Source organism: Ptychodera flava, chromosome 15, assembly GCF_041260155.1.
Source record: "Ptychodera flava strain L36383 chromosome 15, AS_Pfla_20210202, whole genome shotgun sequence".
NCBI lineage: Eukaryota > Metazoa > Hemichordata > Enteropneusta > Ptychoderidae > Ptychodera > Ptychodera flava.
The window spans coordinates 20,383,410-20,409,221 of NC_091942.1; the positions used below are offsets into that span (position 1 = coordinate 20,383,410).

Below are 25,812 nucleotides of genomic sequence, written 5' to 3' on the forward strand. Positions count from 1 at the left end.
AAAACTCAAAAACACACATTTTTGTGCAAAACAAACACATGCAAACAGGTTTTGAAATATTCTCACAATTTTTATAATCTTCAACTGTCGACCTACCCAAACATATACTACATGTCAGGTTAAAGATTCATTTTATTGGTAAAAAATCAGGTTAAGAAAAGTGTCTGCGAATGTGGGTCTCCCCCTTAAACTCGGCACATAGACAAGGTGCAGTGACGTATAGACTATATGTACCTATGCTAACCAGTCACATATTTTAAGTGATACATTATTTTGACGTCAATTCAGTTAGATCTAATCAAATCACCTAAATTACAGGTGGAGACTGTGTCATTTAGAGTGACCAGATTTAAGGGGGATTTGCACAATCATGCACTGTCTGGAGAAAGCCATGTGTATCATGGTAAACATGCAAATCAAAATGTTGGCTGTGTAACTTCTCCAGAGAATGTTGTCCATCTTGCATGGCTTAGTAGCAGTAATTGTATTAACCTTTGATGATTTTGTCGCTATTTTATTTTGTATGTCAGCTGCAAGTTGTTGATCCACTCCCCAAAGCACATTGAAATGTCCACTATTTAGCTTTGCCAACAGTTTCTGTACTTGTAGAATGCACTGTTATTGTTCACTTAGTATGCACATGTACAGGCTGAGTTGACAAGCTGAATACTGTGTATCCCAACATGCTTTGGGGAGTAGAACAAGGAAGTGTAGTTAACAGTAATAGTGAAATAATCATCAAACGTTACAGCTGCTGGCCTTTTAACCTTACATTTTATCATTTTTACATTTTCGTCTTCTAACTCAATGTTGAGGTCCTGATTTTTACGCTCCATGATGTTGATTTTAATACCTTTCTTACAAACATCATTTTCCTCAAACTTGTCTTTTTTTGTTCCATTCACAGTCTGTCAACTCCAAGATGAAAATTTCTCAATGCTTTGTTCAAAACACAAGGTAAGTTACTCAAGCTTGACTGTGCCACCAACGTTCTCGCCTAGATCATTCCAGGGCAAAACACTCACTTAACTGGCCTAGCTAAATTATACATGATTTAAAAAATTGCAACAGTTACATTTGTACAAACTCTCTCTGTGATCAGTGAATGCACAGAGAATATGACTGATGGTCGAACACAGATACCTATGTGTTAGTTCAAACTAATAGCAAAAAGTTGTCATTAGCAATACAAACAAGTTACCAATTTGGATATACATTAGATTCAAGTGCCTAGTATGTGTTCAACGTGAAAGTAGAAAGGATTCATCAGATTGCTCCCTTTTCATAATGTCAGGAAAATATATTTCATTTTATCTTGAAAGCTTAGGGACAATTACCAATCGATTAATGCATTCATGTTGTGTCATTTTTTGTGTAGAATAAAGTGATGAAAATGAAAGAAGTTGGCTAGACTCACTGCCCAGGTCAGTATATGATTATGTCAACCATGTATATCTTTATCTGCATGTGAATGTTTTTCGTTTAGAAAACCTAGTTTGCACACGGGCATTCTGTTGTTCTTAAATGATGGTGTATAAGCGTGTAAACATGATGTCGTATTTTAGTTTCAGTTTGCCGCTGGAGAACTTACATCGTGATTTAAAAAAGTAAAAGCCTCAACAAAAATGAGGTATTATTAATACAAAAGAAATAGTTGCATTCTGCTGGTTCACCCAACTGATTATTCTTTCTCTCACACCCGGTCATTCTGCACCACGGCATGCACGGCAGAGTTCTTACCAGCGCGTATTTACTGCAATCATGAAGTGCGTATTTTAAGTGCGGCAGAGAATAACGATGGTACGTTGCCTTGACTGCCGTGTACATGAGCGCGGTGACTGGAATGGAACATGCACGCGACGACAGCTGTGCACACAAGCGCCTATGAACTGTCGTCTGCTGTCCCGGCCTCAGAAATGTTAAATATACAAGGGTATGCTCATATGAACATGGAACCTGACGATGTGCGTTACAAAAAAGGGGGAACAGGGGACAGATACTATTATCCTCTAAAACGTCCGCAAAAGGTAAACAAATTTTTTATTTTTGCAATGTAACTCACTGACGATAGAACGTAAAATACAGAATGAAGACAAAGAAAAAAATGTGAAAATGTACCCCTGACCTGCCAGGCTTGTTCACGTTCAGTATGACCAAAACAGAGTAAAAAGAAATGCACAGTTGAAAAAATATTTCGGGTTCTATTGAAAGGCTTTCACTAAAACTAAAAAAAAAAGCTTAAATGTTCTTCTTTGGAATATTAAGCTTATATTGGAAGGTCGGACTACGAAGAGAAATAAAAAAATATGTCCTTTCTTCTGCGCATGACGAAACCACAGAACGGCATTTGCTATATTAGCGTACTTTGCGACGTTCGAACATCCAAAGTCGCTACCGGATAACGGCAATTTGTAACGCACATAGTCAGGATTAGCGATGCATTTATTTCTCGGTCATATTTCGAATATCTACTACATGTCTGTCATTTTTTGCTCACGTGTTCACACACGTGAGCATATGGTTTAGCCATGTCTGTCTGTGTGTGTGTGTGTCTGTGTGTGTGTGTGTGTGTCTGTGTGTCCGTGTGTCTGTATCCCCATTATCTCAAAAACGGCTGAACGTATTTCAGTCAAATTTGGTAGACAGCTTCAGAATTCAAATGGCCAGAACTGAAAAGGTTTTGGTGGGCGTGGCTTGCATATTAATGAAGTTATCACAGTTTTAATTTTTGTGATACATGGTAGTCTATGGGAAGCATGATGACCATGGTTTCTGGACATCTCGACCCCTAACCAACTCGACCCTAGACAACTCGACCCGCTACCAACCCAACCCTGGTTAGACCTTATAGCCTTGCTCCTTCATGCCAAATATCAAAGTCACAGGTCTTGCCAATTTTGAGAAGAAGATTTTTAAAGTATTGTTTTTCTGATTTTTCTATGACCTTTGACCTCCCCTATACCTATGCAGCTAAGCTATGGCAATGGCTTATTCTGGCGTATGTTAAAGTCCAAGACAGCCAGCGTCTATTGGACAATGGCCAGTAGGGGACCAAATTGCTCTCCACAATTTTGGGGATTCCACTTGACCTTTGACCTTGGCATCTTCCCGCAACTCATTTATTATATGCATTTCTAATTCTGAGCTAGCCAATAGAGCTAGAGGTCTGATTTTTGGTATATAGGGATAACTTAGCAATACAAATTTTTTGACAAAATGTCATGTGATCTCGATGACCTTTGACCTCAAATGTACATATATGGCCATAACTAAGTAACCACAAGTGCTACACCCTTCATATTTGGTATGATGGGAGACCTTATGACATCACATCCTGTACCTCATTAATTATGCACATATCTAATTCTGAGCCAGCCAATAGAGCTAGAGGTCTGATTTTTGGTATATAGGGATAACTTAGCAATACCATTTTTTTGACAATATGTCATGTGACCCCGATGACCTTTGACCTCAAATATACATATATGGCCATAACTAAGTAACCACAAGTGCTACACCCTTCATATTTGGTATGATGGGAGACCTTATGACATCACATCCTGTACCTTATTAATTATGCGCATATCTAATTCTGAGCCAGCCAATAGAGCTGGAGGTCTGATTTTTGGTATATAGGTATAACTTAGCAATACAATTTTTTTGACAAAATGTCATGTGACCCCAATGACCTTTGACCTCAAATATACATATATGGCCATAACTAAGTAATCCCAAGTGCTACACCCTTCATATTTGGTATGATGGGAGACCTTATGACACCACATCCTGTACCTCATTAATTATGTGCATATCTAATTCTGAGCCAGCCAATAGAGCTAGAGGTCTGATTTTTGGTATATAGGGATAACTTAGCAATACAAATTTTTTTACAAAATGTCATGTGACCTTGATGACCTTTGACCTCAAATATACATATGTGGCCATAACTAAGTAACCACAAGTGCTACACCCTTCATATTTGGTATGATGGAGACCTTATGACATCACATCCTGTACCTCATTAATTATGTGCATATCTAATTCTGAGCCAGCCAATAGAGCTAGAGGTCTGATTTTTGGTATATAGGGATAACTTAGCAATACAATTTTTTTGACAAAATGTCATGTGACCCCGATGACCTTTGACTTCAAATATACATATATGGCCATAACTAAGTAACCACAAGTGCTACACCCTTCATATTTGGTATGATGGGAGACCTTATAACATCACATCCTGTACCTCATTAATTATGCACATATCTAATTTGAGCCAGCCAATAGAGCTAGAGGTCTGATTTTTGGTATATAGGGATAACTTAGCAATACAATTTTTTTGACAAAATGTCATGTGACCCCAATGACCTTTGACCTCAAATATACATATATGGCCATAACTAAGTAACCCCAAGTGCTACACCCTTCATATTTGTATGATGGGAGACCTTATGACCTCACATCCTGTACCTCATTAATTATGCGCATATCTAATTCTGAGCCAGCCAATAGAGCTACAGGTCTGATTTTTGGTATATAGAGATAACGTAGCAACACAATTTAACTTGATTTTAGTCATTGAAACTTGCTATATACATCAAAGATACTGTGATATAACATTATTGAAAGTCAAAAGACGTTCTTACTTCAGCCAATTCCTAATTTGCATATTAAATGAATTTTCATACTTAGGGATATTCATCTGAATTGACTTGATCAAAATTGATGTAACTTGCTATGTACATTTCAGACACTGTAATACAATATTATTGAAAGTCATTAAGCATTTTCTCTTCAGCCAATTCCTAATTTGCATGTTTAATGAACTTTCCTAATTAGAGATATATATCTGAATTGACTTGACCAAAGTTGACAAAACTTGCTACATATATTGCAGATACCATGATACAACATTATTGACAATCATTAAGCATTTTTACTTAAGTCAATTCCTAATTTACATATTTAATGAACTTTGCTTTTTAGGGATATATACTGGGATTTACTTGATCTAAGTTGGCAAAACATGACAACATGATGATTATACCTGGTTAAAACAATATCGAAAGTCATTTCACATTTTCATGTCAGCTAATTTACAATTTGCATATCTAATGAGCTTTCACAGCTCGGCATATATGGCTTGAAGGACTTGGCCAACGGTAATTACACTTGCTATATAAAATGGTGATACAATGACAGCAGTCAAAGAACTTTAATATTTTTTTTCAGCTAATTACATATTTGTATACTTCATGACCTTTGAGAATTAATCGGCGGTGATTATTGTTCATTATGTTGATCATAATACTTTCAATGAAGTTGCAAACATGTGGCAAAGGTTCAAATTTACACATAACTGTATGAAACACGTGAGCATTTTCAGTTCATATCTGGTCATAACTTGATGTGTGCTACGATGTCAGTTCAAATTTCATACGTCGTTTTCGCGACGGAATTCGACTCACTTCATCGGTAAATAATATCGTCCAGAAATGATTTGCACACCCTTGTGTATATATATCATTATGTGAAATGACACAGCGCAGGCCGCGCGAGGGTATGTATAATACGCGTATATATGCGTATAATACGCGTATATATGCGTTGTTCCGCCGCGGCGTTTATCATTGAAAGAATGCGGTCAATGTGGTTGCTTGTGACGTTCACGTATACACATCCGACCTTGATCTGGTTTTGTAGCTAAGTCGGCATTTCAATCTGAACGGCATTCTGTTATAAATTTCTTACACAGTTATCATCAAAGTTCGTATTTACATATAAGCTGCTTAGTTTATTCAGACTATCAATTCAGAACAACAGAGTGCCCGTGGTTTACATTACACGGTATTTAGCTGTACAAGAAGGTGGTCAGCTCATTGCTGTATGTCAGGAAATGGTGACTGCCATAGAAAGTGCATCCCTCAGTCCTTTCCATGATTTCACATCAAAACAACCAGTTCAGAGGGACCAGTTTTGAATCCTGTCCTGACTCAAGGAGAACTAAAATGTATAGAGTTTGAAGGAGATGTACATTGTCATCTTTAAGGGGAATGTTCCATGAAATGCAGCAAATCATTGCTATGGTTTGTAATTGTTACCTATTCAGCCATATTTAATCCCATCATAGCATGGTTCTGGGTCATTGAGTATTGAAGGAAAGAAAATAAGGATTATATATGTACTAGGAATCAATTACTGCATTTACAACTGAAATTGCTAAATGTTTAGAAAACAATAAGGAGGTAGGCCGCCAGAGCCTACCAGTAACCTCATCACAGTTGATGCATACTCTGCACAAATACTTTGTCTAGAAAGTACTTGAATTCATTTTCAAATTTGCACAATGTGTCTACTTGCCATTGATGACCTGCGTATATTACATTTATTTCAGAGAGTAGATGCTGCGTAGATTTCACTGAAGAATTCTCTGCGTACCTTTCTTGAAGACCCGTTTTGTGTATAGTAAGAAGACATTACCACTGGGCATAGTCAAACCTTTTTTTTTCAAAATTACGTCAACATTAAGAGAAAAGATATTTTCTGTCCTTATACTGTACAGACGATAGTTTTCCTTTGTGTGGACTTTTTGGTAAAGATGTCTTAAAGTAAGCTTTTTTTATCGTGGCAAAACGCAACAACCCTGTTTCATGGTACAGTATGTCTGCCCTGCACTTTTTGATCTGTTGTAGATTTAATACTCCCTGTGTTGTCATGAAGTTTCGTTATTTATGGTATAACTGTAAGGTCTGTCCAGTGCGCTTTGTCCCCTTATCCATGCATACATAGCCTCTCTGTCGTAGTTGAATCGGTTCAAATCCGGCTTGATTCAATCAAACGCCAGTTTGTAAAAGCATTTGCAGCAAACTATAGGGGAAAAGATGATACACAGATTGCATTATTGCTGATTTTGCAACACTCAAATTAAAGGCTGCATGCTTCTGCAAAGAAAATTTTTGCATTTGACTTTTCACACAGCTGACAAAAACAAAAGATGTACATGATAGGTGGCTGACAGTAGAGGGCGCTAATAGGAATCCTTGAATATGTTGATAGTGGAAGTCATTCAAACGTGAAAGTTTTACAAATCAATGTACATGTCAGCAATTGTATGATACTTTGAGGTGTTTGACTACAGAGAGCCCCTTATGTTGCTGTTGTTTTCAGTATTGAGTAATTCAGCTTTGTATATAGACCTGCCCTGTTTATACATCTGTACTTTTGTTTGAGTGTTGTCAAGCGATTGTACCTCAGGAAGTTTTTTCATTTCATAAAAAATGCCATTCAAACTGTCGCCTGATATCTCTTAAATGGCAAGGTGGGGTTTTTTGAATGGACAATATTTATCATGATTTAGTAAAGTATTTCAATCACTGTATTAAGTCTTGTAATGCCCATGATTTAGCCTGATTTCGGCTATCACAAGTTGGCATCAACAGAGATTGGCTGTGAGTACGAAGTATAAGATCTGCTCTCTGTACACATGATATGGTCAGTACAATGCTACACTTGATAGCAAGCATTTTCAGATGTGTGGAAAGGCACAATAGCTGTAACCCTGTACCTTTTCGTCAGTTTTGTTGTTTGAAACAAACCGTACATGCTCATGTTTTTCCTCCATACATTCTCCTTCTCGATAATTTATTTTTCTATCAGCCAGTCCAACACAATGTAGAAGGGTACATTTGCAGTGTTATCTTTGACAAATGAATTCTTGTCCAGACAAGAAATCAGGTGTCAGTAATAACATTGGACACTAGTCTAATGTACAGGCTTGGTTTACAGTGTGAAAATGATTTGTTGCGTCAAATTAAGTTTGGGTAGTAGATCAAGAAACACAACAAAATTGATCAAAAGTTTGATCAAAAGTCACAGCTAATGCAGCTTTTTGCACAATTAAGTTATTATTATTTTAAATTTGGTCATCTGTAATAGGAAAGTAGATCCAAAAAAAGGGGCAGGAAGAAAGCTTTTAAGGTAATATGCACCTCGAAAGTGAGACTTAAACTTTTGCTCTAACTTTCCTCAAGGAATCTTTCAATCATTCTCTTTCAAAATCAAGAATAAAAATAGGGGGTCACCGTGCAAATTTTGGTACTAGAGAAACAAATTACCCAAGATTTACCGATATTAGAAATTCAAAATGGCCGCCATCCCTGTGTTAACTCTATGGCGAAAAATAAAAATTTTCAAATTTCAAAAAACTAAGCCGAGCCAAGTTTTCTTTCACCAAGAGCTTTAAAATGAACCCCCACATGTGGTATATCAGAAGAGAACTGTAAAAGTTTGAGAGTCTGAATGTCTGGTCCCCGAGGTGCATTCTACCTTAAATGAAAAATGTAGGTTTTTGTGTTACCAGCTATATGAGTCTTCACTGACATGTTTCTTGTTATTGACAATGCCTCCCAAACTAACATGGCAGGCACTTCAGTTAACGGCAAAACTTCTCTTCCTTGCTGGTTTGAATTGCCATTGTTAGAAAAACAGCATTAGAGCTATCATGCAGCCTCCCCCAAGGAAAGATCACCTTGGTATGGCGGGATTTTCCTGCAGTGCGGGAATAAGTTCATTACAGGAATGAAATGAAATGAAGCATATGTTAAATTATCAACAATCGAGACATTGTTAATTATTTCATTTAAATTTAGCAGAAATAGGCAATCAGCAGATTTTAGGCATTCTGACCCACTCTGTGTGTGGCCCGTCACCAGAACTTCACAGACCCACTCCAGCAATGTGACGGTATATCTTGAAAGAGAAACAATGACATAGTGGTCAAGTTACAGAATTCACAGATCTAAGAGTGAATTCTAGCGTGGCCATCACATCTATATTGCAACAACTGTTGCTTCAATATTCCACCATTGGAGCACACAGCTTGACTGACAAATGAGGGTTCTGTGAATGATGAACAAAGTTTATGATCATAATTGAGTCATAAGATCAAAAAAACAATAATGAATAAAAAGTAAGTCTGACTCCACAAACTCCACTCCTATGTTCCAACAAATTTTATGTCAGACCTTGTTTACATTGTTAGTCCTCTTCTGTAGTTATCATACTCAACCAGTGCATATATATATATATATATATATATATATGTGTGTATATGTGTATGTATATATATATATATATATATATATATATATATATATATATATATATATATATATATATATATATATACAGACAAACAGATGTGTTTTAGTAATTACCACATACTATACAATTGGCCCATCGGTAGATTCTTTGCTGTTGATTTTCAAAATTTGGATATCCTACAAGTTGTTTTCCTATCTTGTCTTCATTGCTGTTTATGTCCCAACACAGTGACAGTTCTATCAGTGCTGAAATTTACTTTTATTTCATTGGCTCTCACATGTCCTGAGTACAAAGATGAGTAGATGCAATCATGTGTTTGCGTGATTTTGTTTTTTCCCGATTTTTCTGACCAAAAAAAAATTGATTATGAATCTCAGAGAGTAATATCAGGCTACATTGGCCGGCCAGCCTTGAAATGTTTTGTCATGCATCCACCACATCCCTGTGGTGTGACATCAAGAAATTTGGTGGCCAGACACCGCTTCTTGCCTGTTAAAGGTATACAGTCTCCTGTAATCTAAATATGCCCATATATGGTCAAAGGGGCGTTCCTTGGCATTTGAAATGCCCATGTGAGGGCCGCTGTTTTTAAAAAGCGGCCGCCCACTTAATATCTGTGATTGGTTAGATTTTCTCTTTCCATGGTAACTGGCAAACTTGGAACTGGTGACAGTATACCTTTAACATCTGCTATCTTTGAAAACACAAGGCAGGGGGGTTTCATTTCTGCTTTTGCCCGGAAATAGTGGTCCCTTGTGACGCAAATTTTTACAGCACATGAAAACGATCAGTCGCAGTTACATTGATCTTAAACTTACTGTAACCAAAGATTTCTGTGTCGCAGTAGAACATTGCAGATTTTTGATCAGGGTGTTTCCTTTGCAATTGCCATATTGTATAGCCTAGCTGTTTCTGATAAACTTCTATAATCTTCAGAAAATTTAGAAAGCCAGCAAAAAAATTAAAAATACTGTATTTGTATTTTTTCACAGTGTTTATTTGTTCATTGCACTTTGCTTAAATTTTACTGTAGTATTGAAATGCTGAGATGAATGGTTTAACACTTCTGCCTCACACTGCAGAATGTGTCAAATGCAATTTTGTTTGTTCTGTTAAAGATATGTTTTTCACAACAGCGTCAGAAAAATTTCCTGCCGTGTAATGTTTTTTTCTTTCTGATTTTCCATCACTATTACTTTGTTAGTAAAATAACTTGAAGTAAAATGAGAAAACGTGTTCTTTGTCAAAGTTTTTTTTCTGTCCTCATTCAATAATATTGCCCACGTAAATTCCAAATGAAAATGTGGATTGATCCCTGCATCTGTTGGGAAAGCGAATTATGAAATACATCCTGATAGTTTTAGCAGTATGCCCGTCTGACTATAGAGGGCGTCGTTCATCGAGCGACTTTCGTCTCTACTGAGTCTAGAATTGCCTTGGTGGTGGCGGTTTTCCAAAGCTTCGTTATGGCAGTCGTATTATGCTTGTCCCCGTTTTAGAAATTCTCATGGCTATTCATACTGCATTCAACATTATCTCCAGAAAATATGATTCAGTGGACCTGGCATCATTGTACTCTCGTCAAAGATAAATGGGTAATAACTTGAATATATTGATTGCGTCATCTTCAGAAAGTCAAAAGATGGGGATAATCCGGAATGTGGATTGGAATGTATTCGTGAAAAGTAGTAAATAATATAATCTTTAACATCTATCGTTCATGTACTTTTACAGTAAGAAACTATCCCGCCGTACGGGTTCCATACCCGGTCATCCATTCGTCTTTTCCACATAATCTGTCCCGGTTCAGGCTATAGAATCTCGTACGTATTTGAAGTCTCTCTCTCTCTCTCTCTCTCTCTCTCTCTCTCTCTCTCTCTCTCTCTCTCTCTCTCTCTCTCAATATACGGTTAGAATATTCAATTACTAGAGGTAAAATTATCAAATCTTGCAATCAAATGAACTTATTAATCCGCGAAATTTCGTATTAGACTTTGAACGATTTGGGTGTGTGCTCGGTACCAGTAAGAAACCGCCGCAGAAAAAAATGCACAGAAAGATTGCATGATGCTTTGACTGTAAGAATTTAATTCTGATCCTGTGAAAATCACCACACCTGTTCAATCGGCATTTCACTACCTCAACGAAACATATCAGTATGTATGTATCAAGCGAACCTTTCTGTGATTTCTCCTGCTGAATGGCTATTGAGCGTATAATAAAGAAAAGGAGTTTGAATATACACTGAAGCAAAATGTTGAGATTGTGTCACGTACATGCCATCAAAAGTAACGGTGTAAACTCATAGTTGTGTTGGATCGCCCGAATGAATTCGTGTTGTTTTATTCTATTCGGCTTCAAACAAACAAACTCGAAATGGGCATAACTTATACAAGGGGTCTGAAAAACAAAATCAGTTTCAGGGCCGTGTAGCGGTTATTTTGACAATGATTCAGATGATTACGCACGACGAATGGAGTCTCTGAAGCAAAATGAGAAATTACACAGGCTGAGTAACCATGATCTCTAGATTTGCCATTACCGTGGTACATAGTGCTACTCCGATGAATATAACGATTGTGCCAAGAACAGCTGGCGGGTTGGAAACTGTTCTGGTTTCGTTTGGAAATGTGATCCTTGTGTCTGGCATTATCTCCACGGAGACTTATTTATGTGTTTACGAGATGCACGTTTTTGTTATCCAGTTTCTTACGACAAAAACGTGGACCTTGAAATTCCGTCAATCCGATAGATTTGCAAAGAAAAAAACAAAAAGCTATGTGACTCACTGCAATCCTATATTTACCGAATATCCTCTCTATTTTTACAACGTGGAATCTCTATTCAAAGTAACTTTTGATGTGCAGTCCTGTGGTTTTGTTTTGGTTTTGTTTGTAAAATGATGCACTTTTTCTTTCTGGTCTCTGCATCGTGTCGAAATGCCATTCAGGGCTCGAAATTAGCGGTAGTCTCGCGTCCACAGACTACCAACTTTTCCCTGGGGCTACCAAAGTCCATGAAATGGTAGCCCACATGGACTGCCAAAGTCTGGGAAATGAAATTCAGTCAGTACTTGGCGTGCCATGTCCGGTCTTTCACTTGGACACAGTAAGGCCAGACCATGACTTTGTTTTGCAAATTACAAAGACAATCTTGCGATGGAACTTTGCACGAAAGTTTCAATATCTCAACTGATGTACTTGGATGACAGGCATAGAAAGTGATAGCCAATGAAAACGTATTCTCATTGCATTTTGATCAAAAGGTACTAATCATAAACTCGTCCCTACTACAGAAAGCCCATGGTCTGTTTTAGCCCTGCTGAGAAGGTGGTGGTCATTGCCATGACGACTATCAAAATTGGCACGCAACTCTGAGAATGGAACGGGTTGTCAATACAATGATAAGTCACCAAACTTTTTAGTGTCACTGTCGTCAATTATACCAGTTTCCTTTGGGTAATAAAGGTGTGCAAGTATTCACTCCAAATGTCTAACAAATTCACTTCATGGGCAGAATCTTGAAAATAGCTTTTTCTTCTCTTGTGAATGAAAACAAGTCCCTAAACTAAAATATGCATGGGCTACCAGCCATTGTCACTGGGCTACCAATTTCAGAAAATGCTAGCCCAGGTGGACTGCCAGGGGGAAAAGTTAATGTCGAGCCCTGTCATGTGTTGAACGTTTAAACACAACCTGAATTCTTGCGTGCTGTACATATGTGTACGGTACGGGCAGTTCAGTGTACAGTTATTATTGACAGCTGAATTTTATTCCGGATTGGACTTCATCCATTGCACGCTGTACGCAATGGGTTGGCAGGGCTTCTTTCCATTTGAATTTCAAAGATTGTGGTAGTTCGCGCCTCGAAAATGAAAGACTTAAACTTTCGCTAAAACTTTCTACAAGCAAACTTTCAACCACTCTTTTTTCATAGTTAAGAATAACACGATTGGAACTTATTTGGGATAATATTGGATCTTCATATTTTTTCAAATTTTTCAAAAGTGTTATGTGCCCTTATAGTTGAATGCTGCAATATTACAAATTACTCCTAAAAACAAGCGTAACTTAAAAAGAAAAGCAGATGAGCTTACATTTTGCAGATTAAACCGGCATTACTTCACCATCCAATTATTCCAAGTTAGTTCCAATCGTGTTGAATAAAATCAGGGGTCACAATGCACATTTTGATACTAGAGAAATAAATTACCCGAGATTTAACGATATTTGAAATTCACGATGGCCACCTTGCCTGCACTATCTCGGGGGGGGGGAGCTCGGGGGTGGGGGAGGAATAAAATTCCTAATTTTTACAAAACCATGCCGGTGAAAACTTTATTTACTCCATAAGCTTCAACATGAGCCCCGACAAGTGGTAGGCCGAAAGAATATTGTACGTGAAAGTTTTGGAGTCCGAATACCTGCCTCTGGGACACATTTAAAAATTTATATAAAATATAATTACGAAAAGTTAGAGCTACTACCCCTTAAAACGCCTTGATATTTAATGACTTGTTAGAGAATGGCCTACAACTATTTAACAATCGAGCAAATTTACAAAGGTTATCTTGGAGCAAAAGCATAAACATGAACTGTTTCGGACAGCAAGGAAACGTATGTCAGCGTTTTTCCTGTAAACGAGCGCCATCACACGTTACGCCTCATACATACGTAACCGGCTCAATCGTAATCAAACTCTTTTAATCTTTGCTTGAGTTCGAGAAATTAATATTTGGTAAAAAACTAAAACTTTTTCTTTTTCTTTCTTTGAATTCAAACTTTCCATTTAGAGTTTTAAGGGTGCCCGACCGATTATCCACGTCATTCTTTGTACGACGTCACAATTTTTATAAAAAGACGAGACTATTTCAATTCAAGACATAGTACACGACGATTATGGAAATCAATCCACATCAGTTATGTCACATCACTGTGAGTGAGTGGACAATGTAGTAAATTATATTCTGAACACGAAGATGAAATTGCTTTCAAGTTTCTGCACGTCTTTATAATAATGAAAACGTGCCACAAATGGGTCTCGTGTTTAGCAACGCTTATATATAAAAATATGCTATCAGATGATAGATGGGGCTTTTCTGTTTCTTAATGTACGCAAGAGATGCAAGAGGTATTGTGCGCGTGTTCATGGGCGTATACAGAAACTCTGAGTAGACTAAACCATTATTTAGCAAAGGGGTATTGTTGAGAACCAGAGGTTGGGTTTTGATGGGCGTGTCTATCATACTTAATACATTGACTAAATGGTGTTCTTCTGTCACTAGTTGGTGACATGCTCTACTTCCACGATCCAAGTTTGTCAACAATACACACAACTTGGTGAAACTTCTGACAATAATATATATATATATATATATATATATATATATATATATATATATATATATATATATATATATATATATATATATATATATATATATATATATATATATATATAAAAAACACACAAAATGTATACAATGTGCCCTCCCGGTTATCACCATAATGGCTTTATGGCAACCTCTGAACTTGGGCACAGAGAGTACGGTTACACATTGTCGAGGATTGAAATATGGACTCACCAGAGTGCTCGAACGGCAACACGTACCGTGAGCGAAGCATACAGCCAACAGTGAACGCCCCTAAATTACGCAAGAGGCTGCCCAACAATCTCTCTACTTATATATACTAACAACAATCTCTCTACTTATATATATATATATATATATATATATATATATATATATATATATATATAGATATATATATATATATAACGGACCACATATCACACTAACTGCTTCATAGAATTTTCATAACCTCTGCATATTAGTAGTGATTAAATACATTTGCCTATTATGTAATCAGTCTAGCTTTACAGCGCGATAAAAATTTATTGAAATGGCAGGTAAACACCATATAAAACTGGTTGAGATTTTGCTAAGAGTGGGTTACACCTTCCTTTGGTTTCATGGGTAATTTTTGCTAGGAGCTACACCATCTCATTATATAAAGAACATCAAGTGCAAATCAGTATAAAAAAAATTATTTGTCCATTCACTGCCAAGTTCAGTTCATATCTGATAAGCTACGAAATATGACCCCGAAAAGTGTTCGAATCACGTGTCATCTAGGCCTACATGGAACTGTTTCAAAAGTTATGAAATGTGATCGACAGGAAAGTGACTAATACATAACAAAAAGACCCTTAAAGTAATATGCACCTCCGGGGCATATATTCGGAATTTATACTTTTTTTCTACATTACTTTGGTCTACTGCATGTTGTGTGACTTATTCTGAAGCTTGTGGAATAGATGAGGTTTTCACCGCTTTGTATTTGTGAAAATCGAAAATATAATATTAACAAAGGGACAAGGAAAGGATTATGTTGATGCTGTAATTGAACTTGAACGTAGCAATATGTTCCAGGCATCTGCCATTCCATGGACAATATTTCGTTTCAGGATGTGGAGTTTGAACCCCTTTAGTCTTCCAGGAAATCAGTATAATGATCCGATATAAAGAACATGTTCCTGTGCTGTTTCATATCGTAATAGTCCTCACTTCCCGTTACCCAACACCGCTAGTTTACATCGACATTGTATTCACACGTTTCTTGTCCATTTTACTATTTATCTGCTTGTCTATTAATTTATTTTTGTTGTCAGTGCACACATGCATGCTGAATGACGAGCACAAAATGGTGAGCATTTTCTGTCAAGTTATAATTAACTTAAAATCTACTGTCGTCTATTCGTTATCCTGTCGACTTTTGCTGCGGTTGAAATAATCTTAACATGCGTTCCATCAAAGCAAGGTCTGCCATTACTACTACTGCTGCTGCTGCTGCTACTACTACTACTACTACTACTACTACTACGACGACGACGACGACGATAATGATGATGATGATGGTGGTGACGATGATGACGATGACGATGATGATGACGACGACGACGACGACGACGACGATGATGATTTCACTGCCAACAACACACTTCAGCCTGTATGGCAGAGCCCAGTCGATCAAACATTACACATACAATCGAGTAACTACTGCATGATTTTTGGGTGATTTTGTATTGATTTAAACTAAGATCCAAATTACGACAAACACGATGATGATGATGATGATGATGATATGATGATGATAGCATCAGCAACAACGAAGATGCAGGAGTTTATCATTGACGTCGCCGTCATTGTCAGTGTTGCTGTGGTTGAATTGTTGCTGATGGTGACGCAGAACTAACAGTACAGTAATAATAACTTTAAACCATTATTTATTTAGGTATTTTGATAAAAGGCCTGGGCAGATAAAAGATAATAAAGCTCACGGAAGAATGTAATTTAATTGTCATCAAAAACATCTCATAAGTTACCAGAAAAAACCTCAACTGCACGAGTACAGTTGATATAACTTCAAGCCTCATTATGTAGGCGAGAAAAAACAAACCTCATTTGTATACTGTAATTAAAGAACGAATAGTGTTGTTGCGAGTAAGAAATTTAAACAATGCTTTATCTCTCTAATTACTCGTTATTGTCTTCCGCTCAGCGCTTTAACATGCAGAGAAAAGCTGGCATGCCAAAACAGTTTGAAGAATTTTCGCATTTCGATCGCAGTCTTCACAGTTAATTAACTTTTTTCGGTGATAACTTTCATAAGTTCTTTTATCAGTCGAGTGTCGACACTCCCCCCTAGAGGTATGCGACGAAGACGAGATTTTTTATTTGCTAGTACCGTGGATTTGGAACCTTTAAAAGACAAATAAACACATAACCCATTCTCTACACAAACAAAAAACAACCAGTGTGAAGGAACTGAGGGCGTTAACCTCTATTTCTCGTGATTCAAATCTCTCACCTTGGGAAGCCCTACAAAAGTAGTCTTATACGTTTTATAGAAATCACATTAACGTACGATACTTTCTGTTACGGTAACGTAGGCTAATTTAAAATAAAAACATGACAAACTAAGCTTATCTTCGCCGAATCTCTGTTTTTCTTCTCATGAACGACAGTTATGGCTGCAAAGAAGTCTGATGATGTCTCAGAGGGCCGAGGGTGTGTTGTATAGGTTTTCCTGTTCCCTCCTAGGTTAATTTGCGAACGCCTTGCCATATATGGTCAAAACCACTAGCGGTGACTCGACTGAAGTTATGGGTCTACCTGCACTATGTTAACAGTTCAAATATGCAAATTGTACTTCCCATCTTCCGATCGTCATTCCTACCTAAAAGCGACTTCTTTGCAACGGCCTCGGTTTCAGTGGAATTGCAATTATCGAGCTACCGGTCTTTGTTGTTTGTTTCGTCGGTGCACGAAAACATTCATACGTAGACAAAGTCATGAATAAGACGAGGTGCACCCAACGGGAAATGACCCTTGACATCAAATGACGTCATGCTTACTCAACCTGCGTACAATATTTGCAGTTCGCTGCGTTTTGCGGTGCAGTGCCTGACATATCATAAACTTTGATTGTTTATAAACCTGATCAAAATTACAATAAAATGCGATAGATATTTTTAACAACTATTTTAACCTCTTTGAATGAAGTTTCTCTCATCGCTAAATATTATAATGAACGATATCTCAATGTATTCGGAATGTTTTTCAAATGGAGTGCTAAAAAACAGAGGTCACCGCAGAACAATAGCACAGGTATTTTAGGTATGGTCGATGATGATGTCATCCCCGTAGTATTTGTGACCCACTTTGAATAGCATGTCTTGTAACCGCAAGTACCCCATAGACTGTTGTTTTCCCTTGTTTTCTCCTAGTCTGGGACATTCCAGTCAAGTTTTAGCCAATTTGAAGGTAAACTAGGAGCATCGGTTGGGCGTGGCGAGTTGGGGTCTGTGGTCATTCAGATCACGTGATCTGCCAATCACCAAGGGCGGGCGGCGGCTAGCGTGGTGTATGAAGGATATACTCATAGTCGTTATTCCGTGCCGTAGAGCCTAAAACACCGCGAAAGAAGTCCAAATTGAGTGGACGCCATCGGTCACAGACTTTTAGTTAATCGCTCTGGAAGGGGAACATTTCTCTGGAAATCAAGAGAACGCGATTTATTATTAAGGAAACTGGCAAGGACTTGCCCGAGAACCGTCGAGTTTGCATTGCACACTGTTAATCCAACATGGCGGACGCTGAGTTGAGGTATCTGACTGTCGACAAAAAAGTCATCAATGACCCAGCTAGCCAAGCTGAATGGTCTGCCAAGCGGCTTGTCTGGGTTCCGTACGAGTCGCATGGATTTGTTGCGGCTAGTGTCAAGTCGGAAAAGGGAGATGAGGTCACCGTCGAAGTTGCAGATTCTGGTAAGAGAATGGTGGTGCACCGGGATGACATACAGAAAATGAACCCACCGAAATTCAACAAAGTTGAAGACATGGCAGAATTGACATGCTTGAACGAAGCATCCGTTCTGTTCAACCTGAAAGACCGTTACTACTCAGGTCTGATCTATGTAAGTACGCCTCTCTATGCCATTCGACAGAAGTTCTCCCGCCGGCTGGAAGTGATAGTATGTGCCCGCCCGGTGTGTTACACTCTACCTCCCATATCATGTACACGGACGGGTGCAAACGTCACCCGTGTAGAAATTGAAAATGGCTATGGAGCACTGTTCCACGGTCACATTGGACATTATCTTATCGTTTATTACCTATAACAGAACGTAATTAATAACCTTACAATTTCTACACATGTTGGTGTAGTATTTAGTCCGTAGCCGTCCCCAGCCGAATTTCATACAATTCGTATAGCAGTAGTACCAACCCCATTACCGGAAATACGTACGGTATACCTAACAGGAAGTGTACGAGATGCTTCTGCAAATCATCCCAACGTAAAGTTACTACGCCCAGCTTCCCTTTCAACGATTGTCATTTTGCAAACATCAAATATTAAATATTTGACGATGGGATTTTTTTTTCCTCCTCAGACATATTCTGGCCTGTTCTGTGTCGTAGTAAATCCATACAAAAAGTTACCCATCTACACGGAGAAAGTTGTAGAGCTTTACAAAGGGAAGAAAAGACATGAAGTTCCCCCACATATTTATGCTGTGACAGATGCAGCATATCTGAGCATGCTGTCAGGTAAGGAGAGAGCCCAACACGTACGGCAAATGTGGATTAATCTGATTGTGAATGAGGAATAGTACTATCTGTATGGTTGTAGACATTGCAGTACAAGTGTCTGTGAGTGGTCGATTGTAATCTTTCTGTCATTGAGAGACACAAGTCAAAACAAAGTAATAAATCCCACAAAATATTAGAAAAATGGTGGAAATAAGAAAAAAATTGCAAACAATATTGCAAAAAAAATGAAAGGTAAATATAATTTGGCTGTGGTATTTTTTTCTATAGTATGACACATCCATATCCCTGGTGTACAACCTAAAATTTGCATATGAGTAGGGTTGAGTCTGTGAATGAAGGCCACAGAGCTGTTGGGTGTATCAGTGACTAGATTGGCCCACAAACCACAGGTGTGTCAATTTTCCAGTCCCACTTGTCATAGGCAATTGTGTGTGTGTTAATGTTTGTGACCGAAAATGGAAAAAAGTGGCACAGGAACTTTAGAGTGTTTGAGTTTAGGATGTGATCAGCCCACACAGACCAGAAGGTGCTGATCACATTCTACCAGTTCTTTTTTTGTTGAAGTTCGTGCAAGTGACAGTGAATGTGGCTGTGGCTTAAGTAATATGGTAATCAGTACCAAGTATGTACGGAAGCAGAATGGGTAGATATATGAATACTGACGTAGTTAAAACGGAACAAGATAAATTGATTCAGGAGTTGTCCTGCTTTGTTGGTGGACATGGCTGCAGACTATACAATGAAAAATGTAAGCGGGTTGACTAAGGTCATATAATACCTAAGCAATTTGTCTACTTATACATTGTACCACTTGACATTTCCACAGAGAAGTTGAAAAACCCGGTACAGTCTTCCTATCAAAAGAGGACCTCTGCTTTTTTAAAAGAAATTGACAAATGCTTTGCAGCAAGAGCCTTGAATCCATTTTCCTGTTCCAAGTTCCAATTTCAACGGTAGCCGGCCATAAAGTGGGTGTGGCACATAGCAAGGAGCAGACTGAAGCAATTAGCCCCTCAGTTTTAACACGTCCATGTTGGACACTGCAAACAGTTGAAAGAAAATGTTCACAGATTATTAAAATTCCATTCATCCAAGGTTAATTTGTGAACTATATAAATATTGAAGTGAGTTGATATTGCATTTTATGGGAAAATTCTCTTGCGAAATGTGATATGGTAAATCAAACAGCATTATGTGTACCTGCCTGCTAATTTTTTTTCGAGTGACCTTATTTATTCTAGCCCCGTACTTTGTAATGTACTGCTGCGGGTCTGTCCTTGATAGATGCAGCATTATGGAGCTGTCTAACACCTGCATAGCCAAGTAAAGCCAACAGTTGCTTGTCACAGTAAGCCGGGGACCTGAGCATAGTATCAAAGCCTCCCATTGCCACCGCATTGAAAACGCAATCTCTGCTTTATCGATCAAGTTAAGGGCAGACCTGGTTGCAAAATGAACATCATTTAATATTTGCATTCCCTCTCTGAAATTGTGTCTTTTTGGTTCCCAATTGTCATAAACTCTTGCCTTCTCTGCATACTCAAGCCAAGTTTCCTGTATTAAGCTCCATAAATTATGTATGACTATGTTGACAAAGACATCCCTTGGTTGAGTCAGCTTGAATACACAATCAAAACTCCTGCTTCCGAGACATCAGCTCATATCTTCCCAAATTCCAGTCCCATGTAGGAAATACTAGGGAGGAAGGAAGCATAGCCACAACAATTTACTCCTACTACAACTATCAAGGTCATACAGAGCAATGTTTACTGTGCTCTCTGAGTGCCCTTTGACCTGGGTCACCAAGATAATGTTTTATCAGAATCATTTGCTTTTGGAAAAAAAAGCAATAATTTGTCAGTTACATCTATTAAAACAAGCAGCAAATTTTAGTTTTCGTGAATGCATTTATACGATGATTTGCATATATCACAAAAAGGAAACCCACCAAGCACCCTCCCAAATGTTCCTTTTACATATGGAATTTCAATGACTTCACCATCTGACAATTCACCTCAGACAGGCCTTTTATAAACTTTCAAAAACTTTGCAATCAGAGAGAGAGAGAAAACAGTATGAAAACCCGACCACACCCACTTCCTATTTTTCCCCCACAGCCTTTTAAAATGTGGTATTCTCCTTCAACATGGTAAACATGTCTCAATATTTATGCAACTTTCTGGCATTCCAGGGCCACAATTGAATAGTTCATTCATTGTGTGCAGCTCCAGCCTAGGTGTACTTTTAGTGCTTTGAAAAAATGAAACTGACAGCACAGTCCGTACACAAATTGTTATTAAGTGTCTGACATGGGACGGTGTAACTATACTGCACCAGGCCTGTACAGCGAGTCTTTGAGTTCATATAAATCAGTTAGTGGCATTAAAAATAGATTGACAGGCTGGGTCACCTCGGTCATAGAGGCAGGTGGTGGTTGCATGCATGTTAAATTGTTAGACACAGTTGCCGCTGTATCAGCAAGGATGTATGGGGTTTCGTAATTAGTGTCAAGGGGAAGTTACATGTACCAGTGGTGGAAGAATTTCGGTGTAGGGCAAAGTTTGTGATATGGTACAAGTGGTGTGGCACCCAGGTTTCAATTTCCCAAGTTGTCTTGGCATCCGGCATCCGCTCTTCTCATTGTTGTCTGTGGCTGCAGGCTGTTTGTGACAGACAAGTTGTAATTTACCACGAATCATTATGTAGACAGGGCATTCTTGAAACAGAGTTTGTTGGTCTTCTTGTCTTGTGTCTGTGAATTACAAGTTATGCCCCTACCCCAGTGATTGCCAAGCATTTCAGTCACATTAGCTACACTATTGCACATCTGGTTTTTCCTCCATGGCAATTACCATCGTATCTGTATCCTGATTTGCTTACACCTACAACGCTATCAAATCATTGTCGCAAAACTCCTCTTTCATCCATCTTGTATCTGTACATTAGTACATCTGGTCGTACCGCCTCGATATTCCTACACTGTACTATATTCTGCTGGTTGAATCTTACATATCTTCATGTTCATCTTGTAGTTCCACGTTGAACTCTGCACTTCAACTAGGTAGTCCCCTCACGTAATCTATACACATGTACATGCCACTGAAGTGGGTCACTCTGATGAGTAGTCATCATGGTTACGTCTGAGCCTCTCTCTCGACATCTCTGTAGGATGTACCCAGGTGCACCCTGCAACACATCTTTATGACACGTCTGTATTAAGTTCTATCTACATGCGCCGCATATGTTCACCTGGTCAGTACCAACAAAAAAAAATTTTGTCCTGTAAGCTATGTGATCAAGTAAAGTTAGTTTGAAGGCGGCAATGCGGATATCAGTGGAGCTTGGAACCAGCAATGGAAGCTGTCACATCCCAGTCATTCATCTGAATTGAATTGATATTTATTTGTTTGTTGAACAGATAGGCCTCTTCATTGTACACTGTACAGTATTCAAAGTGCTGAAATGGCTGCATGTAATAAGTTGTATTCATATGTTTTCATTCATTGATTGAGACAACTCCCATATGGTGTGAGGTGTGTCAGATCAAATAAACTGAACTGTGGTAGTGGAACTGAACATGGTCTTACGTAACCGGTGTAGAAATGTAGGTGGGGCTTCCATCTGGTAGCTTGGATATCTGATTAGATTGCCTTCCACACATTTGTACCAGATAGGTAATCCCAGAATCTTTGTCAGTACAGACTTGTGTATTAGAGAAATTAGAGAAATACACCACGGTATGGTATGTGATAATACCATTTGCATGACCCCCATCTCAAGTCTTTTGTTCTGCACTGGAAAATAGATGTCCAGGGGCCCCATACAAATATTTTTGACAGTTCTGTATTATTATGAATGAGTATTAATGAAATATGGAGTAAGTTCTTTATGAATGTTTGTTGTATGTTAATCTCTTAGTGAGCATCATGGGACCAAAGGCGGAAGTAGAACTTGCCGTTGTGAATAGCAGTGTGGCGTGTTATGTCATGTCACTCACAATTGTTCATTTCTAAACAAAAGGAAAAAAATAAACAGCTCTCCAAAAAAAGAACAAGATTGGTCTCAAAGAGTCCTCAAAGCGGAATTGATATCAGTTCAAGAGACACACTGTGTGATTGTCTGTGTCACAAACCGGTCCGCAGAGAATTTCAGGATCAATGGATTCCGCATGCTCATTACGGTACGAAACTGGCTTATAGCGAAAACCTGTCAGAAGAAGTGATTAAGTGCGTCACTTACCGTCAAATAAAGCACAAGTATGGCTGTTTTACACCCATAAATCATCAATTTGAAAAATAAAATGTAACATTCATAGTGAGAACGCTGGGGTCAGTTTTAGCTGTGAGTGACCAGTGAACTGCTTTACAATGCACTGACAAGATTTCTATCGTGGAACAGAATTTCTGACCCATGCAAACGAGAATCTGGCTAAAGTTGTAAGAAGGCGGTGTACGGTAGAACCCGGATTATCAGATCAATTTTAACTAGCCGTGGGGGAACTCTTGTAAAATTAAGTGCCAGGGTAAATATTGAAACGAGCAGATTGGTTGTATAATTATTAATAAATCAGCAGTCTTGTAATGCACTATGTCAGAAGTTTAGTTTGTTTTGTCAGGATAAATGAACTTGGTTGCAGTATAAAGTAATAATTTTAGAACGCACTGTTTTGATGATGAGGCCAAGGGTTTTCGCTTAATATGACATCACGGAAGTTTTAATTTTAAACATCGAAGGGTTTGGTGCGTGTTAGAGACAGGAAGTTTTGCTGTTTATGGTACAAGAACAAGGCTCATGAAAGGACCGTTTCATTTCTCCTTTTTATATAAAAAAGCACTTGGAAGTCAATTTGGGTCCACCTTTTTGTAGATTAAAATAAGGAAACTATTGCAAGAATTTTACTGTAAATAACTTCCATTTAAATCTTGTAATAGAAAGTCGGCCAATGGAGTTTACAAAGAGTGATACCGTACATAAAAGAGTTAAAGCCCCATTAACTTTGTCCTTTTTGTACCGTTTTTGAGAAGATAGTTTGAAATCAACAGCAACTTCTCTAAAAGTGCTTACTGAAATGTGAGCACAGGATGTTTTTTAAAATACTGGCGATAATTTTTAACTTGCAAGTTATATGTGGCCACAGTGAGGAAGTACACAATAATTGAACAATTGACCAAATCCATCGCAAGGGATTGAAAAAGAGACATTTTCAAAGATAATTAGACTTAATAATATGAATCAAAAACATATCTCCAAAGATTGGATGGTATTTTTTGTAACCAAATTGCAAAAAGGTACAGCTTATGGGGCTTTCTATGGCTCTCGAAAATGTGGAAGACCCGATCATGTGGGGTTGACACCCTGGATTTTATGGGATACGTCACATCATAGTGACATTGCATTGAGGGTTAAACCAATCAGTGATTTGCCAAAGGATGAAACATGGAAGTGCAGAGTACACCAGTTGATCAGCCTTGGTGATAACTTCTGCGGAATGCTGTAAATCACACAGTCACCGCAGGTGATTGTGTATTTTTGGATTTTTTTTGTGCGATAATAGGTCCTCTTAATTGTTTTAATGCAGCAGGTTTGTATAGTTGAGATTCTTGTCATAAGTCTGGTAATTGGCGAATAATTGTCAGTGATACGGTACACTGTTAAAACCTTGAAGCCTTTCTGATAGACCTGTACTTGCAGTGCCATGTTTCTGCAGCCTTGCTCTTTGTTGAGTTCATGTTCTTCTACTTGTACTGTGGGACGACATACAGAGCAGCATGTACCTACTGCACTTGACACACAGCAGTGTACAAGCAGCCATGCAACTTGCCAAGGGTACGGTGTTTTGAAAACCCTGCAAAATCAAAATACAGAAGAGATAAGTGGAAAATAAAAAAAGAGTCTGCCATTTTGATTTCTGTGAAGTAGGTGCCAGGAATGTTAATGGTTTGAAGTCTTTGAAAATAACATGAAACGTTGTGTGAAGATTCTCCCTGAGGGTGTTTCTGACAGAGACAATTTGTGATTGGCGTTACAGTCTGTCACCAGACACCACACTCACATGCTCTTTCAGCCAGTGTCTGTATTACTTTGTTTATTGTATCATCAAAATGTGAAATAACTGATAGTTTGTACATGTAAAGGGAGTTCGTCAGGTCTTATTGTCATCAGTGGACCAATTGTCTCTGAGTATCACCTGAGAGAGCGAAAGCAAAAGTTGAAGATGCAAAAATTATGCAGGATGAGTGCTGGTCAGTGGACGTGTACAGGAACTAAGGTGAAAATTATATATGCAACTGGGATGGTTTGGACTTGATACAAACACATTATAATGGACTTTGCTTGTACTTTGTAGAGTGCCTCTGTTGTAAAAAAATAAGGAATGTAAATTTGTTTATTCTGGTTTTAACATAAAAGACAAAAAAAAATTGAAAGAGAATCAGAATCCTGATATTCTCTAAGAATTCCCAATTGTTCATCCAACGAGGAAAACAAAAATATGAAATGCAGTTGTAGCCACGTGATTCACTGTATTTTCAAGATATGACTTGGCATACTGCAATTCCAGTGACCTGCAGCGTAACCCTGCTCATTCAGTAGCAGCCG

At 38.1% G+C, this 25,812-nt stretch overlaps 2 protein-coding genes across 12 annotated transcripts in view; both read left to right on the forward strand.

The window, feature by feature from the left end:
* Nucleotides 1-7,286, forward strand: part of LOC139151481 (dentin sialophosphoprotein-like) — a 65,589-nt gene extending 58,303 nt beyond the window's left edge. For all 8 annotated transcript variants that reach the window (XM_070724306.1, XM_070724307.1, XM_070724309.1 and 5 more), the window contains 3 exons: nt 908-957; nt 1,379-1,424; nt 6,392-7,286. In XM_070724306.1, coding sequence (XP_070580407.1) covers nt 908-957; nt 1,379-1,411 — 83 coding nt within the window. In that variant the 3' untranslated portion in view covers nt 1,412-1,424; nt 6,392-7,286. The remainder of the gene's footprint in view (nt 1-907; nt 958-1,378; nt 1,425-6,391) is intronic.
* A 10,691-nt stretch (nt 7,287-17,977) lies between these two features.
* LOC139151490 (myosin-10-like) overlaps nt 17,978-25,812 on the forward strand; it is a 76,608-nt gene continuing 68,773 nt past the window's right edge. For 2 of the 4 annotated variants that reach the window (XM_070724322.1, XM_070724325.1), the window contains exons 1-2: nt 17,995-18,578; nt 19,056-19,212. In XM_070724322.1, the coding sequence (XP_070580423.1) occupies nt 18,249-18,578; nt 19,056-19,212 (487 nt within the window). In that variant the 5' untranslated portion in view covers nt 17,995-18,248. Of the gene's footprint in view, nt 18,579-19,055; nt 19,213-25,812 lie in introns of all 4 variants that reach the window. The other 2 variants (XM_070724324.1, XM_070724323.1) reach the window with 2 other exon arrangements.